Source organism: Pristis pectinata, chromosome 5, assembly GCF_009764475.1.
Source record: "Pristis pectinata isolate sPriPec2 chromosome 5, sPriPec2.1.pri, whole genome shotgun sequence".
Taxonomy (NCBI): domain Eukaryota; kingdom Metazoa; phylum Chordata; class Chondrichthyes; order Rhinopristiformes; family Pristidae; genus Pristis; species Pristis pectinata.
The window spans coordinates 11,546,535-11,569,129 of record NC_067409.1 but is presented as its reverse complement, the minus strand read 5'-3'; the positions used below and the strand labels follow the sequence as shown (position 1 = coordinate 11,569,129).

Here is a 22,595-nt window from a genome sequence, read left to right as displayed (position 1 = left end):
ACTGTACCCACCTCCACAACTTCCTCTGGCAACTTGTTCCATATACCCACCACTCCCTGTGTGAAAAACATGCCCCTCAGGTCCCCTTTAAATCTTTCCCGTCACCTTAAACCTATGCCCTTTAGTTTTAGATTTTCCCACCTTGGGAAAATGACTATGACCATCCACCTTATCTATGCCCCTTATGATTTCATAAACCTCCATAAGGTAATCCCTCAGCCTCCTTCGCTCCAGGGAAAGCAGTCCCAGTTTATTTAGTCCCTCCCGTTGTTGTCGGACCAATCACAGCTTACCAGAGTGAGATAGGACACCTGGTTGAGTGGTGCTGCAACAATAACCTCTCAAACAACTTCAGTAAAACTAAAGAGATTGTTGACTTCAGGAGGGGGAAAGAGGGCGAACATACCCCAGTCTATTGGGGGATCGGCAGTGGAGAGAGTCAGCAGTTTTAAATTCCTGGGTGTTTACATATAGAACATAGAACATTACAGCACAGTACAGGCCCTTTGGCCCACAATGTTGTGCTGACATTTTATCCTGCTCTAAGATCTATCTAACCCTTCCCTCCCACATAGCCCATCCATTTCTCTATCATTCATGTGCTTATCTAAGTCTCTTAAATGTCCCTAATGTATCTGCCCCCACAACCTCTGCCAGCAGTGTGTTCCACGTACCCACCACTCTCTGTGTAAAAAACTTACCTCTGACATCCCTCCTATACCTTCCTCCGATCATCTTAAAATTATAGCCCCTCGTGTTAGCCATTTTTACCTTGGGAAAACGTCTCTGACTGTCCACTTGATGTATGCCTCTTATCATCTTGTACACCTCCATCAAGTCACCTCTCATCCTCTTTAATGGGAAGACCCTAATATGGGAAGACCTGTCCTGGGCCCAGCACATAGATGCAATCACAAGGAAGGCGTGCCAGCATCTTTACTTTCTAAGGAGGTTAAGGAAGTTTGGATTGTCACAGAACACTCCAACAAACTTCTGCAGATGTACAGTTGAAAGTATCCTGACTGGTTGCATCATGGTCTGGTACAGCAATTTAATTGCACAGGAATGTAAGAAGATGCAGAGAGTAGTGGATTCAACCCAATACATCATGGGAACATCCCTCCCCGCCATCGGTAGTGTCGACAGGAGGTGCTGCCTCAAGAAGGCAACATCCATCATCAAAGATTCCCACTATCCGGGCCTTGCCATCTTCTTGGACAGGAGGTACAGAAGCCTGAAGTCCCACACCACTAGGTTCAGGAACAGCTACTTCCCTTCAGCCATTCGTTTGTTGAACCAACTGGTAAAATCCTAATCATTACAGTTTAGCAACACTATGACCACCTTGCACTGAAATTGACTTTGTTTTTTTCTTTGTTCTAATTGTATTCTTGTAACTTGTGTTCTTTCTGGTAATAATTGTGTATAATTTAGGTTTAATTTATGTTTTTCTTGTGAATGCTGCTTATCTGATGCTATGATGCTGCTGCAAGTAAGTTTTTCATTGCACCTGTGCATACATGTACTTGTGCAGATGACAATAAACTCGACTTTGACTTATAACTCAAGCCCTCCAGTCCTGACAATACCTTTGTGAATCTTTTCTGCACGTGCTCTAGATTAATCAGATCCTTCCTATAGTAAGGTTACTGTGTGGGGTTGAAGTTACAGTCAGATCATTAATGCTCTTATTAAATAATTTGTATGGTGGTAGCAAGATAGAAATTTGCCAGAATGAAAATGAAGCCCTGATGCTGGGTTTCGACCTGAAGCGTCGACAGTTCCTTTTCTCTCACAGATGCTGCTCGACCCGCTGAGTTTCTCCAGGAGGTTGGTTGTTGTTCCAGATTCCAGAATATGCAGTCTCTTGTGTCTTGATCGAAAATTTTATTCTTTAAAGAAATTTTCATTGGCACAGATACAATCAGACTTTGATCCTTAGTTATTATTTTTAAGAGGCTGAGCCTGTTATAAATTCCTCCTTTGGTAAATCAAATTTCTCAGAGGTTTATTCAAGCAAGACTGTGTTGTTCACAGGTCCACTTTCTCATCAGACCAGAAATGTTGTCATTAAGCAAATACCTAAATAGCACTTTGACATTCTGGGCATAAATGTGTTTGCAAAGAGTTGGTTCAGGAAATATAATATTTATTGGCCTGCAGCATGGAAAGCTTGCCAGGAAAGATGAAAATCAAAAATCTGCAGAAGTCAAAGTCAAAGCCGAGTTTATTGTCACATGCTTAAGTACATATCTGCACAGGTGCAATGAAAACTTACTTGCAGTGGCATCACAGGCACTTAGCATCAGATAAGCAGCATTCACAAAAAAAACATAAATTAAACATAATTTATGCACAATTTTTGCAAGAAAACACAATTAAAACAAAAAAAAACAGGAAATCTGAAATTAAAAAAAATGCTGGATATGCTCGGGTCAGGCAGCATCTGTGGAGAAACAGTTAATATTTCAGGACAAAGGCACTTCAACAACTGGAAATTGATAGTCTGGGTACTTGGGCTGTAGAAGCAGTTAGCCGAAGCCTGTGTGATGATTTTAAGGTCAAGGCTGAATTTCTTTTTCTGGGGAAATAGATTAAAGTAGGAACATTTGGTTGATCATTTAGCGGACAATTGTGAAACTAGGTTTCAAACTCGGTCAGTAATTAGTTTTCTGCTTCTGTCAGATTCTCGAACCAACCTGCACAAACCCAACTCTACCTCACAATGGAACTCTACGGACCACCTCTTGCACTACTGTGGACTTGTTTTTGAATGTGTCTTTTTTTGCACAGTCTTTTCTCTCTCTTGTATAACTTATGCGTAATTTATATTCTATATGTTGTCTGTACCTACGTGCCTGTGATGCTGCTGCAAGCAAGATTTTCATTGTACCTGTACCTCACTTGTGTACATGACAATGAACTCGATTTGATTTGACTTTTTAAAAAGGATATATTTTTCACTTGTACTTAATGGGTTGTGAAGCAGTTTGCAATGTACAAAGATTGTAAAAGCTGGCATAATAAGGTGTGATATTTTGAGTACTGAATCCAGACATTCATTTTTCGGGATGTGGCAGATTCCTAAATACCCTCAAATGAGTCTCTTTCTTGAACTGTTGCAATCCTTCTGGTGCAGGTATCCTTACAGTTGCATAATCAGCTGCAGGAATTAAACCGTGTGATCATAACGTAATGGTTATATTCCCATGCGCCTGTAGCCTTTTTCCTTCTTGATGTGATGAGACCAATAGATGCTAACTTTTGTGCAGAATAATAGGTCTCTGGTAGTTTTTTCGATGATATTTTGGTTGCTAGGGTAAGGGTCTTTTTTTGCTCAGGTAGGGGAGTCTAGTTTGAGGAACATAGGGATTGGCTGTTTATTTTTCAAAGCTATTTTGAGGAAGAATTTCTCCACACAAAGTGTAGTGGAAATTGGGCACTCTCTCAAAAACAATGTCAAGGTTGTGGGGAGTCAATTAAAGACCGAGTTTGGTAGGTTTTCTTAAGCAGGTTTGTTAAGGGATTTATACTAACAAAATTTTTATTCTCCCCACATTCCCTTTAGTTCCCCCAGATTCTACCACTCACTTATCCAGCATCGAGGGCATCTTCAAGGGGCGTTGCCTCATGAAGGTGGCATCCAACACTCACCATCTGGGACATGCCCTCTTCTTGTTACTACCATTGGAGAGGTCGTTCAGGAGCCTGAAGACCAACATTCAATGATTCAGAGACAGCTCCTTCCCCTCAGCCATCAGATTTCTGAATGATCCACAAACGAATGAACACTACCTCGTTATTCCCTTTTTTGCAATATTTATTTTTGTAATTTATAGTAATTTTTTGTCTTGGCACTGAACTGCTGCCACTAAACAACAAATTTCACGTCATATAAGTCAGTGATAATAAATCTGATTCTGATAATTTACAGTGGCCAAGTAATCCAACAATCCGCACATCTTTGGGATAGAACATGGAACAGTACAGCACAGGAACAGGCCCTTCGGCCCGCCATGTCTGCACTGACCATGATGCCAATCTAAACTTAGGCCATCTGCCTGCGCAAGGTCCATGTCTCTCTACTCCCTGCCTTTTCATGTCTCACTAAATGCCTCTTAAACGTTATTATAGCATCTACTTCTACCATCTCCCCTGGCAATGCATTCCATGCACCTACCACTATCTGTGTAAAAAATCTTCTCCTTGCAAATCTCCTTTGAACTTTCACCCTCTCACCTTAAACCTATGCCCTCTGGTATTTGACATTTCCATCCTGGGAAAAGAAGACTGACTATCTGACGAGGAAACACGTGCAGTCATAGGGAGAACGTGCAAACTGCACACAGATAGCACTGGGAGGTCAGGAATGAACCTGGGTCACTGAAGCTGTAAGGCAGCAGCACTACCAGTGCTGCAATATTTTTTTAAAAATTTTATTTACAGCGTGGTAACAGGCCCTTCCGGCCCAACGAGTCCGCGCCGCCCATTCTAAACCCAAATTAACCTACCCGTACGTCTTTGGAATGTGGGAGGAAACCGGAGCTCCTGGAGGAAACCCACGCAGACACGGGAGAACGTACAAACTCCTTACAGACAGCGACGGGAATCGAACCCCGATCGCTGGCGCTGTAATAGCGTCACGCTAACCGCTACGCTACCGGAATATGACCCCCTACAGTTTCTGGTCACTTTTTTTTCTTTTCTCATTTTCCTCACTTTCATCCCTCTCTATTCTCTGACTTTCATAGGAGCAGGAGTAGGCTACCTGGCCTGTCGAGCCTGCTCCGCCAATAAGATTATGGCTGATCACTTCTGCTCTAACTCCATCTACAAGTTTGCAGATGATACCGCCGTTGTAGGCCGTATCTCAAACAGCGATGAGTCGGCATACAGGAAGGAGATAAAGAGCTTAGTGGAATGGTGTCATGACAACAACCTCTCCCTCAATGTCAACAAAAGAGCTGGTCATTGACTTCAGGAAAGGGGGCGGTGTACATGCACCTGTTGACATCAACGGTGCTGAGGTTGAGAGGGTCGAGAGCTTCAAATTCCTGAGTGTGAACACCACTAATAGCCTGTCCTGGTCAAATCACATAGATGCCATGGCCAAGAAGGCTCACCAGCGCCTCTACTTCCTCAGGAGGCTAAAGAAATTTGGTTTGTCCCCTTTGACACACCGACTTTTATCGATGCACCATAGAAAGCATCCTATCTGGATGCATCACGGCTTGGTACAGCAACTGCTCTGTTCAGGACCACAAGAAACTGCAGAGAGTTGTGGACACAGCCCAGTGCATCACAGACACCAGCCTCCCCTCCATGGACCCTGTCTATACCTCTCGCTGCCTTGGCGAAGCAGTCAGCATAATCAAAGACCCCACCCACCCGGGTCATTCTCTCTTCTCTCCTCTTCCATCAGGTAGAAGATACAGGAGCCTGAGGGCACATACCACCAGACTTAAGGACAGCTTCTACCCCACTGTGATAAGACTATTGAGTAGTTCCTTTATACGATGAGATGGACTCTGACCTCATGATCTACCTTGTTGTGACCTTGCACCTTATTGCACTGCACATTCTCTGTAGCTGTGACGCTTTACTCTGTACTGTTATTGTTTTTACCTGTACTACATCAATGCACTTTGTACTAACTTAATGTAACAGCATTGTGTAATGAATTGACCTGTACAATCGGTATGCAATGCAAGTCTTTCACTGTACCTCGGTACAAGTGACAATAATAAACCAATACCAATACCAATGTGGCTGTGGACTCTACCTACCTGCCTTCTCCCCATAATCCTTAATTCCCCTACTATGCAAAATTCTATCTAACTGTGTCTTAAATATATTTAGTGAGGTAGCCTCCACTACTTCCCTGTGTAGAGAATTCAACAGATCCACTGCTCTCTGGGAAAAGCAGTTCCTCCTCATCTCCATCCTAAATCTACTCCCCCGAATCTTGAGGCCATGTCCCCTAGTTCTAGTTGCACCTACCAGTGGAAACAACTTTCCTGCCACTATCTTATCTATCCCTTTCATAATTTTATATGTTTCTATAAGATCCCCTCTCATTCTTCTGAATTCCAGTGCGTATAGTCCAGGCGACTCAGTCTAACCCCTTCCTCTCTAGAATCAACCTGGTGAACCTCCTGTGCACTACCTCCAAAGCCAGTATATCCTGTTATTTTTTGACTTTGTTTTACCAGGGAGTTAAACCACAGTTTTGAATAGGGAGGCAAAACTTTTGTTCATCTAAACTTTAAAATGTGCAGCGCTGCAGACTTTTACATAGAACATTACAGCACAGTACAGACCCTTTGGCCCACAATGTTGTGCCGGCATTTTATCCTGCTCTAGGATCTATATAACTCTTCCCTCCCACATAGCCCCCTATTTTTTCTATCATTCATGTGTCTAAGAATCTCTTAAATGTCCCTAATGTATCTGCTCCCACAAGCTCTGCAGGCAGTGTGGTCCATGCACCCACCACTCTGTGTAAAAACGGTACCCCTGACATCCCCCTTATACCTTCCTCCAATCACCTTAAAATTATGTCCCCTCATGTTAGCCATTGTCACACTGGGAAAAAGTCTCTGTCTGTCCACTTGATCTATGCCTCTTATTTAGAACTGAAGGTACAGTCATTATAATATCCAGGGGCTGGGGGGACAAATAATCAGTAACATGAAGGAACTGGACTGTGAAGGGCCTACAAGAAGGCACAACAGGCAAATATCTTATCTGACAAAAGCCCGTTCCATTATTTGTTGCGTTTGATATCTCTGAGCCTGTACTCGGAGTTCAGAAGGATGGGGGGGGGATCTCATTGAATCTTACCAGATACTGAAAGGCCTGGATAGAGTGGACATGGAGAGGATGTTTCCAGTGGTGGGAGAGTCTAGGATCTGAGGGCACAGCCCCAGAATAAAGAGACACCTCTTTATTATTGAGATGAGGAGGAGTTTCTTCAGCCAGCATGTTATGAATCTACGGAATTCGTTGGCACAGAGGGCTGTGGAGGCCAAGTCATTGGGTGTCTTTCAGGCAAAGATAGGTTCTTGATTGGTAAGGGGGTTATAGGTTACGGGAGAAGGCGGGAGAATGGGATTAAAAAAATCAGCCATGATGGAATGGCAGAGCAGATTTGATGGGCCAAATGGCCTAATTCTGCTCCTATATCTTATGGTCTTGTTATCTTGTTCTGTGGATTTAAGATTAAATTAAATGTGAAACAATGGACTGGACCGGCCCAGTCTGACTGGAGAGCTGAGAGGGATCTTGGCTGACAACCAGCACTTTTGAGAGATAATCTGGCTGTGAACGCTTGTGCAACCTCTTGGATTGTCTGATTAAACACTGGGAAAACTGAAGCCATTGTTTCTGGTCCCTGGCTCGACTTCCATTCCTGACCTCAGTCAATAGTTCGGGAGCAGTAAAGAAGAAATCCAAAGTATAAAAACAGGACCTGCTCAGCTGTCCGTTTGCAGTTTGTACATTCTACCTGTGACAGCACTGCATGGGCTTCCCCTGGGCTCTGCTTTCCTCAGACATGGTGGAGGTTAGGTTAATTGGGGGAGGGGAGGGGAGTGACAGGAGATTGGGGGCAGTTGGTGGCATGTGAGAGAGAATAGTCAGAGACATATGATGTGGCAACAGGCCCTTTGGGCCACTGTCTGTGCCAACCATCAAACACCCATTTACACTGATCCCATTTTATTCCGCCTATATCCTGGTAATTGGTTTATTATTGTTACATACTGAGATACAATGAAAAGCTTTTGTTTGGATTATGAGGAGAGACTAAAGGAGCTAGGGTTGTTCTCATTGGAGAGAAGAAGAATGAGGGGAGACATGATAGAGGTATACAAGATATTAAGAGGAATAGATAGAGTGGACAGCCAGCGCCTCTTTCCCAGGGCACCAATGCTCAAAACAAGAGGACACGGCTTTAAGGTAATGGGGGGGAAGTTCAAGGGAGATGTCAGAGGGAAGTTTTTCACCCAGAGAGTGGTTGGTACGTGGAATGCGCTGCCTGGGCTGGTGGTGGAGGCTGATACATTGGACAAGTTCAAGAGATTGTTAGATAAGCATATGGAGGAATTTAAGATAGAGGGATATGTGGGAGGAAGGGATTAGATAGTCTTAGGTGTGGTTTGAAGGGCGGCACAACATGGTGGGCCGAAGGGCCTGCATTGTGCTGTATTGTTCTATGGTTCTATGGTTTTGCATGCCATCCTAACAGATCGTTCCATACACATGTACATTGAGGTAGTACAAAAGGAAAATAACACCACGCAGAATATTGTCTTACAGTTACAGAGAAAGTGCAGTGCAGGTTGACAATAAGGTGCAAGGGCCATGACGAGGTAGATTGAGAGATCAAGGATTCATCTTTATGGTATGAGATCTGTTCAAGAGTCTTATAACAGTGGGATAGAAGCTGTCCTTGATCCTGGTGGTACGTGTTCTCAGGCTTTTGTATCTTCTGCCTGATTTGAAGGGGGAGAAGAGAAAATGTCCAGGGTGGGATGGGTCCTTGATTATGTTGGCTGCTTTCCTGAGGCAGCAGGAACTGCAGTGAGAGTCAATGGAGCTGTTAGCCCTGGTTCTTATCAACTCCTCCCATATTCTACCATTCACCTGCACACTAGGGGTAATTTACAGCAAACCTGCACGTCATCAGGATGTGGGAGGGAGCTGGAGCACCTGGAGGAAACCCACATGGTCACAGAGAGAACACAGCACAGACAGCATTGGAGGTCAGGATCGAACTCAGATCTCTGGCGCTGTGAGGCAGCGGGTCAACCTGTGCCACCTTTTCTTGACATGTGCATGGTTTCAATGGGGCAAGTGGTCTCCTCTGTTGTAAAGAAATACAAGGTCAGGCAGCATCTGCAGAGAAGGTGACACAATTAATGATTTGTGTCAATTTTTCTGTGAATTCTGAAGGACAGGAGGGTATTGGATGTCTCAACCACGGAGGATGTTTTCGGTGAGTTTGATATGGTATGTCGCCAAAGACCCTTGCACATTTCTACAGATGTCCCGTGGAGAGCATTCTGACTGGTTGCATCACCGCCTGGTATGGAGGCTCCAATGCACAGGATTGAAAGAGGCTGCAGAGGGTTGTAGACTCAGCCAGCTCCATCACGGACACAACCCTCCCCACCATCATGGACATCTTCAAGAGGCGATGCCTCAAGAAGGCGGCATCCATCATTAAGGACCCTCACCATCCAGGACATGCCCTCTTCTCGTTACTACCATCAGGGAGGAGGTACAGGAACCTGAAGACCCACACTCAACAATTCAGAAACAGCTTGTTCCCCTCTGCCATCAGATTTCTGAACAGTCCATGAAAACTACCTCATTATTCCTCTTTTGCACTAGGGCGGCTCAGTAATGTAGCAGTTGGCATAACGCTATTACAGCGCCAGCAACCCGGGTTCAATGTCTGTAAGGAGTTTGTAAGTTCTTCCCGTGTCTGCGTGGGTTGCCTCCGGGTGCTCCGGTTTCCTCCCACATTCCAAAGACGTACGGATTAGGAAGTTGTGGGCATGCTATGCTGGCGCCAGAAGCGTGGCGACACTTGCGGGTTGCCCCCAGAACACTACGCAAAAAGATGTATTTCACTGTGTGTTTTGATGTACGTGACTAATAAAGATATCTTATAAAAATTACAATAAGCTATAAAAATGTCTTGCACCGTACTGCTGCTGCAAAACAACAAACCTCACATGCAGTAGGTCAGTGTCTGAGTCTGAAGCTTTGACCATGTGGGGGATGGAGCAGGATTGTGGTTGGGAAGTGGTGAGGAAGGTCAACATTGGTTTGAACACGAACACACGCAATGACCAGCGGCTGCATTCACCGGAGGAGGAGGTAGATAAGTGGGAGAGCTGGGGCAGGACCCATGGAGAAAAGAAGGGGAAGAGAGCCCCATAGTCAGGGCTGAGGACACACGTCATAACGTGGGCGGTGCCCCTACCCGCCCTGCTGATTGGCCCGCCGCCGTGCCAATCCACGGGCTGGCGCACAACAGCCCCGCCCCCACACTGCTCCGGCCTGACGCACTCTTCTGCCCCGTCCCCTCAATCCCGCCCCCGCCACCCACACCTCCCTCCCCCCCCCCACCGTCCCGGGGCGCGCCTTCAGTCCCGCCGCCCGGCTCACGAACCCGTTATCCCCACCTAAGGCGCGCCCGCTCCATGTCATCCCGCCCCCTCCTCCCTCTCCCTTTAGCTCCGCCCCCATCCCTTGCTGCCGTTAGCCCCGCCCCCGCCTCCCTCTAGCTCCGCCCCATCCCTTGCTGCCGTTAGCCCCGCCCCCGCCTCCCTCTAGCCCCGCCCTACCTCTTGCTGCCGTTAGCCCCGCCCCCGCCTCGCCCTCCTGTTAGCCCCGCCCCCACCTCTTGCTGCTGTTAGCCCCGCCCCCGCCTCGCGCTCCTGTTAGCCCCGCCCCCACCTCTTGCTGCTGTTAGCCCCGCCCCCGCCTCGCGCTCCTGTTAGCCCCGCCCCCGCCTCGCGCTCCTGTTAGCCCCGCCCCCGCCTCTTGCTGCCGTTAGCCTGGCGCCATCCTTTCCCCTCCCCGCCAGCCGTGGTGAGCATGGCGGCGGGCGGAGACCGCTACCTGGGCGTCGATCTCAGCACGCAGCAGGTGAGGCGCGCTCGGGCTGGCAGGTAGGGCGAGGCGGGACGGCCTAGCCCGAACTCTCCCCGCCGATTGGCTTCCGTCTCCTCACCGGAGTATCTGGTGGCGTCCTGCGCGTCTTCAGCTGGTGGCCCACGGTGGGCATCTTCAGCTGGTGGCCCACGGTGGGCATCTTCAGCTGGTGGCCCACGGTGGGCATCAGCTGGTGGCCCACGGTGGGCATCTTCAGCTGGTGGCCCACGGTGGGCATCAGCTGGTGGCCCACGGTGCGCATCTTCAGCTGGTGGCCCACGGTGGGCATCTTCAGCTGGTGGCCCACGGTGGGCATCAGCTGGTGGCCCACGGGGCGCATCTTCAGCTGGTGGCCCACGGTGGGCATCAGCTGGTGGCCCACGGTGCGCATCTTCAGCTGGTGGCCCACGGTGGGCATCAGCTGGTGGCCCACGGTGCGCATCTTCAGCTGGTGGTCCATGGTGGGCATCTTCAGCTGGTGGTCCATGGTGGGCATCAGCTGGAGGGGGTTTCAGCCCCTGGTTGGGGACTAGAATGGTGTTGGGCAAGGAGGAGGAGAAGAAGGGATGGAGGTGGGGTTGTTAGCCTGGGGTAGGTCCCTGAGAGGGTTGTCCACCTCAGGTTAAGGTGGTGTTTGGGTGGAAGGTTTGACCAGGACGGGCTGTAGGTATGGGTGTTCTGGCTGGTGCTGATTTAGCTTTAAGTTGTAGGTTGGGTTGAAATGATTTGGCTTTAGGCTGGATGAGGTGAATTGGAATTTGGTCTAAATTGGATGCTTGAAATAATTTGGGGACTGGGTGCAGTTGGGAATAAACCGAGAGGATTTGTGGAGTTTTAGTGTAGGTTGGATGGGTGGATGCATGATCTGGGTGTTTGATGTTAAAGTGGTTTACAGTAAAGATGTGGACAAGCCATATTTCAGGGATAGGGCTGAAGGAAGTGTGTGCTGCATAGGTGAGATGAAGGTAGAGCATAGAAAGAGACCCTTCAGCCTACCATGTCCATGGCAAACGTCAAGTACCAATCTGTACTAATCCCATTTACTAGCACTTAGCTCATAGCCTTCAATGCTCTGGTGATTCAGGCGCTTGTCTGGATACTTCTTAAGTGTTGTGAGAGTATCTGCTGCCAATATCTGTTCAGGCAAAATGTTCCAAATTGAATTTTCAAATTTAGGTAGCCCACACCCCACAATGTTCACCTCCCAAACACACTCGCCTTTCCACTCAGTTTTCTTCTTTCTTTGTTCCCCCTTCCACCAACCCCCGCCCCGTTTCCATCTGCCCATCATCCAGTCCCCATCTGGTTCTACCTATCACCTATCAGCCTTTATTTCCCCCGTACTGCTAATTGCTGGCTATCTTTCCTCTTCCCTCTCAGCCCTTTGATTTACACCTTTTGTCTCTGCAGATGCTGTATGACCCAGTGAGTTTTTCCAGTGTTTGTTTTTTCCAGATTCCTGCATCTGGAGTCTCTTATACCTTCTTTCCAGATTCCGAGGTGGGTGGAAAAAATTCTACCTCAGATCCCTTCTAATCCTCTTACTCCTTACCCTAAGCTTATGCCTTTCAGTTTTAGACACTTTTGTTCCTGGGAAAAGTTTTCTACTATCTATATATTTATATACCACATAATATTGTGTACCTCTATCAGGTCTCTCCTTAGCTTTCACCCCTCCAAAAAATGCAAACCCAGCTTGTCCAGTCTCACCTTATAACTGAAACACTCAATTCGAGGCAACATCTTGGTGGATTTTCTTTGCACACACTGCAGTGATTTGCATCCTTTCTATGGTTCGGTGACCAGAACTGCACAATTATGCTCCAGCTGTAGCCTAACCAATGTTTTATAATTCCAGCTAGGAGCTAAGAGGGCCAATGGCATGTTGGCCTTTATTGCGAAGGGTTTGGAGTGTAAGAATCAGGAGATTATTGTTCCAGCTGTACAAGATGTTGGTGTGGCCATATCTGGAATACTATGCATTGTTTACCCTTACTCTAAAAACAAAGGGCATAGTAGCTTTGGAGGAGATTCACCAGACTAATTCCTGGGATGAGAGGTTTGTCTTATCAAGAGAGGCTGGATGGTTTGGGTTTGTATTTCTTGGAGTTTAGAAAAATAGGGGTGACCATACTCAAACATACAAGATCCTAAGGGGGCTTGATAGGGTAGTTGTGATTTTTTTCACAAGTGGGAGAGTCACGAACAAGGGATCAATATAGGTTCATAGAAATTTCTTTTCTCAGAGGGTAGTGAATCTCTGGAATTCTCTACCTCTGAGGGTGGTGGAGGCCAAATCGTTAAATATATTTAAGCTGGCAATAGATGAATTAATATTGGTTTATTATTGTCGTATGTACCGAGATACAGTGAAAAGCTTTTGTTTTGTGTGCCATCCAGACAGATCATGCCACACATAATTACATCGAGATAGTAAGAAGTAAAAGCAGTTCAGAATATGGTGTTGCAGAAGGAATTGAGGGTTATGGAGAACGGACAGAATAGGAGCTGGAGCCAGCATAGATCTGCCATGATCCTCTTGAGTGGCAGGACAGGGTTGAGGGGCCTGGTGGCCTACACCTAATCCTCTTATATTATATACCTGTACCATAACTTACTTTCTTAGATTCTATACCCTATATTGCAAATGAAGGCAAGTATTCATATACCAAATTCAGCACCTTATCTACCTAGGTTGGCACCTTCAGGGATCCTGGCAATTGAATTCATGGTTCCTCTGGTTGTCAGTGCTCCCTGGGGTCTATCATTCATTGTGTTTCTCCTATCCTATCTCCTATGTCCTTGCAAAGTACATCACATCACACATAATCAGGATTAAAATCCAATTGCCCTTGCTGTGCCCATCTCATCAACTGAGCAATATCACCCTGTCCCCACTTAGCAGCAACAGTACCACAAATTTTCATGTCATCTGCATACTTACTAATCATACCTCCTACATTCATATCCAAATTCTTAATGTTATAACAAACAGTAAGGGTCCTAGTGCTGATCCCTGTGTGATACCACTAGTCACAGGTTTCCAATCACAAAAACAGCCCTCCACCATCATCATCTGCCTATTTACAAAGCCAAATTTGGATCCATTTTGCCAACTTGCCAAGTGCCGTTTCCCATGTGGGACCTGCTTAAAGGCCTCACTGAAGTCCATGTAGACGACCTCAACCACTCTGCTCTTAGCAATACATTTTGTTAATTCTTTGAAAAAGTCAGCATGGCTTTGATTGACCATCTTTGAATAGTCTTTTGATTAATCCTGTCCTTCAGAATATTTTTCCAGAAGCTTCCCTACCACTGATTTTAGGCTTACTTACCTTAGGCTTGTAATTACCTGGCTTATCACTACTGCCCATCTTGAATAAAGGCACCTCACTGGCTCTCCTTCAGTTATCTGGTACCTCACCTGTGGCCAACGAAGATTTAAAAATCTCCATCCAGACCTCAGCAATCTCCTTCCTTGCCTCTTATTAGCAGCCTGGGAAACATCTCATCGGGCCCTGGGGATTTATCCACGTTTAAGCCCACTAAGCATCTAATACCTCCTTCTTAATGATAACACGTTATAATTTCTCTTATGAATTCTCTAACTACATTGCTCTGAAGAGTGAATACTGATGTGATGTATTTAATTAAGACAGCAGCCACATCCTTTGGCTCCATGCACAGATTGCCAGGAAGGTAATTAATTTATCTTTCACAGAACCAAAATGAGTGGATAACCCAACAGTTTTCCACCAAGTCTGGCTGGCTTTTTTAAAAATTTCCATCTACACTTCTTACTATTCCACCTAAGTTTGCAAATTGCAAGCATTCACTTCATTCTGTATTTTCTTCTGACATGGAAGGAAGTCATTTCGTTCAATGAGTCCATGGTGGTATACAGAACAATCCAATTCCTCCACTAATTTTCCCTATAACCTATTGTCCCTCAATTCCCATCAAACCCCCACACCCCCCCATCCCCCAGATTCTACCAGTAGGGGCAAATTACAGCAACCAATTTACCCTACCAATCTGCATGCCTTTGGGATGTGGGAGGAGACTGGAGGACCTAGTGGAAACCCAGAGAGCACAGGGGGTCAGGATTGAACTGGGGTCACCGATGATTTGTGGCAACAGCTGCACCACAGTTGGTGATATGCTGAATACTGAATTTTCTATGCCTATGTACGATGGGCTCAGCATGTCCAACTGACCAACGTGTAATGTGGTCAGTGTGACTTGTGGCTTCATTATCAGTCATCAGCAAGCATGTTCTAGCCATCCCAAAAAGAGGTGATGATCAAAAACAGTTAAAGGGGTTTTATATTTTGAAATGCAGTTGATATGGTGTCAGAGATGACAAATCACAAGTTACCATTATGTCTCCAGTTTAATTGTTATTATGAATGGCAAGATGTTTTAGAGCTAAATGTTAGTAATGACTTTAGCTGATCACAAAAGAAGTTATATCATTTTGTTATTCCTCTGTTGAAGGAACATAGCAACATGGCCACAACTGCACAGTGGCTTATTTTTAATATTTAATAGGGATGACGTTTATACACAGTTAGATTTCTTATCTTTCATCAAGTCTCCAGAGAAAGAAAGTCTCCTGGGTTTTTACTTAAGTGCTGCTACACTGCAATGGTGCAATTCTTATGCAGAAGTTCAATAAATGGAGTTGTTGAACAAGCATTTACTTTTTTTTCATGGGTGTTCTTACTTTTGACTGCAACTTTTGCTTAAGTTTGATGCCATTATTGACTAATGAACGCTCATGAAAGAGTAACTCTTCAACTATGTTCTGAACTTTTTAATTGTAATCCAGTCTAAGCCTGTACTTTGATCCGAACTGTCGCATGCAATCTTTGACACTGGGAGTCTGGCATATTTCCATTAAAGGTGCAGATTCTTTCTGGGGGGGAAAAGGTATTTGTAAAATTCTCTTTCCTTTCCCACCTTGTTTTACAACCTCTGACATTGTGATGTAAATTTTTTAAGACAGTTAAACTGCTGCACAATTATTATTGTCTATGCCATCAGTTGAGCAAGATGAAAGTCTTTTAAATCCAAAAATGTGAAGAGTTTTAGATAACTTACAAAGGAGATATGGATGATGTTCTTTGATGTCACTTTTGTGATAGAACATAGAACAATACAGTACAGAACAGGCCCTTCGACCAACCTAGCTATTCCCTACCTACAGAATGCCCATATCCCTATATTTTCCTCTCATTCATGGCCCATCCAAGCCCCTCTTAAAAGCCCCCAATGAATTTGCCTCCACCACCCTATCAGACAATGCATTCCAGGCATCCACCACTCTCAGTAAAAAAAAAAGTACCCCTCACATCTGTTCTGAACCCTGCAGAACACCACTACCCACAGGCCTCCAGCCCAAACAAGTCCCCCATGGGCAAGCCATCCCCGGATCCACACAGCCAACTCTCCACTGACCCCATGCATCCCAACCCACCATGTGGGACCCTGCCAAACGCCCCACCGAAGTCCATATAGATGACATCCACAACTCCACCCCCACCAGCCTCCCTCGCCACCTTGTCAAAAAACTCAACCAGGCCAGCAAGACACGACCTGCCCCGCACAAAGCCGTGCCGGGCCTCCCCAATCAAGCCACAGGATTCCAGATGCTCATACACTCCATCTCTAAGAACCCTCTCCAGCAATCTCCCCGCAACTGACGAGAGACTCCGGATTTTCCCTTGTTTCCCCCCCTAAACAGAGGAACAACACCAATCACTTGCCAGTCATCTGGGACCTCGTCCATGGTCAAAGAGGACACAAAGATACTGGTCAAGGCCCCAGCAATCTCCCCCCTCACCTCCCCAGCAACTTGGGGTATATCCCTTCGGGCTAATGGACATACTGTACAGGAGACCCAACGCCACCTGCTCCCTGACCTCCAAATGCCCCAACATGTTTATGCCCTCAGTTCCAATTTCTGCATCCTGCATGTCCCTTTCCTGGGTGAATACTGATGAGAAATACTCATTCAGAACCTCACCCACACCCCCTGCATCCAAACACAGATTCCCTTCTTCATGCCTAAGTGGTCCTACCCTTTCTCTCGCTATCCTCTCATTCCCGATGTAGGTACAGAATGCCTCTGGACTCTCCCTAATCCTACCCACCAATGACCTTTCATGGCCCCTCCTGGCTTTCCTAATTCCTTTCTTGAGTTCATCTCTAACTTCTCTATAGTCCTTGCGTGCCCTGTCTGATCCCAACCTCTGAAGCTCTGCATACTTGTCCTTTTTCTTCTCGACTAAGTTCATGACCTCTCTGGACATCCGAGGTTCCCTTATTTTCCCATTCATGTCCTTCCTTCTAATCAGGACATACCTATCCTATATACTCTGTGTATTTGATCCTTAAACACTTTCCACATGCTCGATGTGGACTTGCCAGCAAAAAGGTTTTCCCAGTTTACTCTACCTAGTTCCTGCCTTATGCCTTCATAATTAGCCCTGCTCCAATTTAAAACCTTCCTGCTAGCCCCATACTGATCCTTATCTATACCTATCCTGAAAGTTAATGAGCTGTGGTCACTGTTCCCCAATTGCTCACCCACTGATAGGTGAGTCACCTGGCCAGGCTCATTCCCCAACACCAGGTCCAGAATAGCCTCTCCCCTTGTTGGACTGTCAACATATTGATTTAAGAACCCTCTTGGATACACCTAACAAATTCTGCCCCATCTAACCCCCTTGCACTTAAAAGGTCCCAATTTATATCAGGGAAGTTGAAGTCTCCCATGACCACAACCCTGTAATTTTTACACATTTCCCTAATCTGTTTGCATATCTGTTCTTCAATGTCCTGGTGGCTGTTGGGAGGTTTATAGTACACCCCCAAGAGAGTGATTGCACCCTTCCTGTTCTTGAGTTCTACCCATATGTTCTGCCTCCATTACGTCTCCCCGGAGTGCAGCTGATATATTATCTCCAATTAGTATTGCAGCTCCTCCCCCTCTCTATTCTTCCTAAAACTTTGAAACCCTGGTACATTTCCTAAAACTTTGAAACCCTGGTACATTGATCACTGACTTCTCATCCTGCATCTGCATTCACTCTGACCTGTGATCCCCTGACCTCCTCTCTTTCCTTCCATGTCCTACCCATAATCAGGTCTATCCTTTGCAAACACTTTGCCTCCATCGCACACCTCCTCCTAATTTTCTCTGGATATAAAAGCCCCAGCCTATTCCTTCTCAGTTCGGATGCATGGGATCAGTGGAGAATTGGCTGTGTACATCCAGAACTGGCTTGCCTGTAGAAGACAAAGGGTGCTGGGTGAAGGGACTTACTCGGGCTGGAGGCCTGTGAGTAGTGATGTTCCACAGGGATTTATGCTGGGACCTCTGCTGTTTGTGATGTACATAAATGACCTGGACGAGTATGTTGAGGGGTGGGTTAGTAAGTTTGCAGACAATACCAAGATCGGTAGAGTTGTGAATAGTGTAGAAGACTGGCGACGAATACGGCGTGATATAGATCAGCTGCGGATGTGGGCAGAGAAATGGCAGATGGAGTTCAACCCAGATAAATGTGAGGTGTTGCACCTTGGTAGGACTAATGTCAGGAGGCAGTACACTTAAGGGCAAGACCCTTAACAGTGTTGAAGAGCAGAAAGACCTTGGGATGCAAATCCATGACTCATTGAAAGTGGCTACACAGGTAGATAGGGTGGTTAAGAAGGCTTATGGAATGCTTGCATTTATTAATCAGGGTATTGAGTATAGGAGTCAAGAAGTTGTGATGCATTTCTATAGAACTCTGGTTAGGCTGCATTTAGAGTATTGTGTGCAATTCTGGTCACCTCACTATAGGAAGGATGTAGAGGCTTTAGAGAGGGTGCAGAGGAGGTTTACCAGGATGCTGCCTGGACTAAAGGGCATGTGCTATCAGGAGAGGCTGGACAAACTTGGTCACTTCTCTCTGGAACGGCGGAGGCTGAAGGGTGGTCTGTTGGCTGGAACAGCGGAGGCTGAGGGATGATCTGTTGGAAGCATATAAGATTATGAGGGGCATAGATAGGGTGGACAAGCAATATCTTTATCCCATTATTGAGCGATCCAATACCAGAGGGTATGCATTTAAGGTGAGAGAGGGTAGGTTCAGAAGAGACATGAGGGGTAAGTTTTTTTACTCAGAGAGTGGTGGATACCTGGAATGCATTGCCTGATAGGGTGGTGGAGGCAGATTCATTGGGGGCTTTTAAGAGGGGCTTGGATGGGCACATGAATGACAGGAAAATAGAGGGATATGGGCATTCTGTAGGTAGGAGGGAATAGATATTTTGACACAACATTGTGGGCCGAAGGGCCTGTTCTGTGCTGTGCTGTTCTATGTTCAATCATTTTTTTTTGGATTAGAGTTTCCTGGATCAGGCTGTTGCCTGGAGTTACCATCTGTTTGTACTTACCGGGGCCAGTGGGGAGAGCCGATCTCATTCATCCTCTACGTGCTGGAGTCAGGGGTCAAGTTTTGGCAGTCAGTAGGCCTCAGGCGTACTGTTGAGTCGCTGCTCCTGAAATGTCCCTGACAGGATGCGATAGAAGGCAAATACTGGGGCAGGGCTTTGCCTTGTATTAACCTGTAATTAATTTTAACAATTTTTAAGTCCCTCTGACCTTCAGGGTCATTTAAGAACTAACACCATTGATGTAAATAATTACAAAACTTAAGGTGATGAAAACACATTAAGGCACTTAGCAACATTATACTAAAGTGAAAATAACTAAAATTACTCATCTTGCCTTTTATCTCCTGAGCCACAGGCTCCATGTGGTCAATGAGATTGACGTGTTGTGCCACTAGAGTTAAAGTGTCAGGTCAAGGAATTAAAGTGGTGAACTAAATAAACAGGGAATGATTCATGACTTGTAAGAATATAATAGGGGAACGAGTAGGCCATACTTGCATAAATTTGCCCTGTGATTCATTTAGATAATGGGTGATCTATAACCTTAAATACACTTTATTTTTAGATTATTACACTATATATTAAACACACAAGATAGGCTAATGAACAAACATCTTAAACAAATATTTTCAAACTGAACAAAACCAGCCTTATTATCTTAAAGTGCCTATCAATTATAGTAACTTGTCCTCCCATCTATACTAGGCCTTCGGTCTCCATTTTGAAGGAAATACAGTTTGCATTCCAACATGGGTATTTCAAAACATTATAACTTTAAATGCAGAATGTTTTCTCTTTGAAAATTAATTTTGACCAGTTTATCGCACCAGGGAGGAGGAAATCATGCCAATGGGTATAATGGTTATGCATCTCTGTTTGGTTGCAAAGGCTTTGTTATCTTAGATGAGGGATGCATGTTTGGTTTGAAGGGATTATTGTGTATAGTTTTAAAAATTCTTCCTGAATATGTTGATTGTTGTTTAAAAGTTCAGCAACCTGTCATTCCCTTATAATTCTCAGTGATGGTTGTTCTAATTTTTATTAATGGCGTCTCTTATTCTTCTTTTATAATCTATTTTTCTTTTATAATCTCTTTAATTGACACAATAGTTACATGTTAAATTTTGCTCCATTTTTATGATGACCCAAATTCTCTGCAATGATAAATAATTTTTTTAACTCACTCATGAATGTTGGCTCTACTTGTGTAATAAGCATTAGTTTTCCTTCCCTTGCAGTTTCCTCTACCTCAAATATCCTTTGGATAACACTGTTTCTCCAAGTTGCACCATTATGCTTCTAGAAATAGCATATTTGCAGACTGTTCAACTGCATAACACAGTTTTAACTTATCAGCTTCATAATTCTATCAGCTCAGCCTTGTGCAACCTTGATACTCTGCTTTCACCTTGAGCTAAACTAAATATACTCTTCATGGACTTGAAAGTTTCTTGCTCATATTTTAACCCTGTCCTCACTGATGTTGAACGTTAGTGTATGACTTGATTGCCTCAGTAGTTGGTTCCCCAAACTCATTCACCATTCCTTGTTGGAGATTCACTGAAGATTTCTCTGTCTTCTCTTGCTTTAACGAGTTGATTCTACACAGCATTTCACTGCTCGGTAGTCCTGGAGTTGCAGGGCGCTTTTAAAAAGTATTGTTTGAGGTTGTGGCATGGGAAACAAACTGAGCATCAATCAGTGACTATAGGATTACCTTCATTCCACTCCTGTACACATTCAAACTTCCCACCTTACATCTCCTGTAAACTAAAATTGTGCTGCTCATGTCCAAATTGCAACATATCCTACATATGCAAACCGTCAGCTTTTGATCTGGCAAGATTTTGTTGTTAAAATTCTCATTTTTGTTTTCATATTCCTTTATTATCTTGCTTCTCCCTGTCCGTGTAGTCTCCTCCAGCCCAATAGCTCTCTGGGATAGCTACCCTCATCAAATTCTGACCTCTAGCACACCACATGGTTTAATTTCAATGCAATTGAAGACTGTGAGTTCAGCTGGCAATTCCCTAAATTCTCCACCTCTCTCCTTCTCCTCCATTAAGGCTTTAAATCTGCCCCTTTGACCAGTACTCAACTTCCATAAACTTGCTATAGGCTCAGTGCATAGAAGCTAAAATTTGCCTGCATTTAGCCCATATCCCTCCAAACATTTCCTGTCCTTGTACTTGTCCAAATATAAATGTTGTAATTCTACCCACCTCTACATCTTCCTCTGACAGCACATTCCATGTATACCCACCACCCTCTGTGTGGAAAAACTTGCCCCTGAGGTCCCCTTTAAATCTTTCCCCTATCACTTTAAACCAATGCCCTCTAGTTTTAGAGTCTCCTACCATGGGAAAGAGACTGTGACCATCCAACTTATCTGTGTTCCTTGTGATCTAATAAAACTCTATAAGGTCAACTCTGAGCCTCCTTTGCCCCAGGGAAAACAGTCCCAGCCTTTCCAGTCTCTCTTCATAACCCAAGCTCTCCACTCCTGGCAACTTTTCTACACCATCTCTAGCTTAATCTCATCCTTCCTATGGTATGGCGACCAGAATTGCACACAATAATTCCAAGTGCAATCTCACCAATGTTTTGTACAGCTGTAACATGATGTTTCAACTCTTGTTCTCAGTACCCTGCCCGATGAAGGCAAACATGCCCTACACTTTTTTCACCACCTTGTCTACCTTTGTTGCCACTTTTAGGGAACTCTGTACTTGTACCCCTTGGTCTCTCTGTTCTACAACACTCCCCTAGGCCCTGTCATTCACTCTGCATGTCCTACCTTGGTTTAATGCATCACTCCACATTTGTCTGAGTTCCATTAGCTATTCCTTTGACACTGGTCACAGACCTCCAATCTAGAAAAACAACCCTCCACTACCACCCTCTGACTTCTTCCACCAAACCAATTTTGTATCCAGTTGGCTAGCTCATCCTGCATCCCATATGATCTCGCCTTCCGGGCCAGTCTACCATGTGGGACCATGTCAAAATCCTCACTAAAGTTCAAGTAGACAACGTATACTGCGCTGCCTCATCAATCCTCTTGGTCACCTCTTCAAAAAGTTCAATTAAATTTGTAAGATGTGCTTTCCTGCACATAAAGCCATGCTGACAATCCCCAAACTGTCCTTGCTTTCCTAAATACAGATAGATCCTGTCTCTCAGAATCTCCTCCAGTGACTTGCACTGATGTTAGGCTTACTGGCCTGTAGTTCCCTGGCTTGTCTTTGCATTCTTTCTTGAATAACAGCACAATGTTTGCCATCCTCCTGTCTTTTGGTAGCTCAGCTGTGACTAAGGAAGGTAGAAAAATCTCTGCCAGGGCCCCAGCAATTTCTTCCCTTGCTTCCCTCAATGTCCTAGGATACACTTGGGTCAGGGCCTGGGATCTATACACTTTTATGGTCCTCAAGACCATCAACATCTCCTCTTTGTAGTATTGATATGTTTCAGGACATTCT

The 22,595-nt window shown here is 45.2% G+C and overlaps 1 protein-coding gene across 2 annotated transcripts in view; it reads left to right on the top strand.

Moving 5' to 3' along the window:
* Positions 1-10,523: 10,523 nt before the first annotated feature.
* Positions 10,524-22,595, top strand: part of xylb (xylulokinase homolog (H. influenzae)) — a 202,915-nt gene continuing 190,843 nt past the window's right edge. For both annotated transcript variants that reach the window (XM_052016789.1, XM_052016790.1), the window contains exon 1: positions 10,524-10,662. In XM_052016789.1, the coding sequence (XP_051872749.1) occupies positions 10,612-10,662 (51 nt within the window). In that variant the 5' untranslated portion in view covers positions 10,524-10,611. The remainder of the gene's footprint in view (positions 10,663-22,595) is intronic.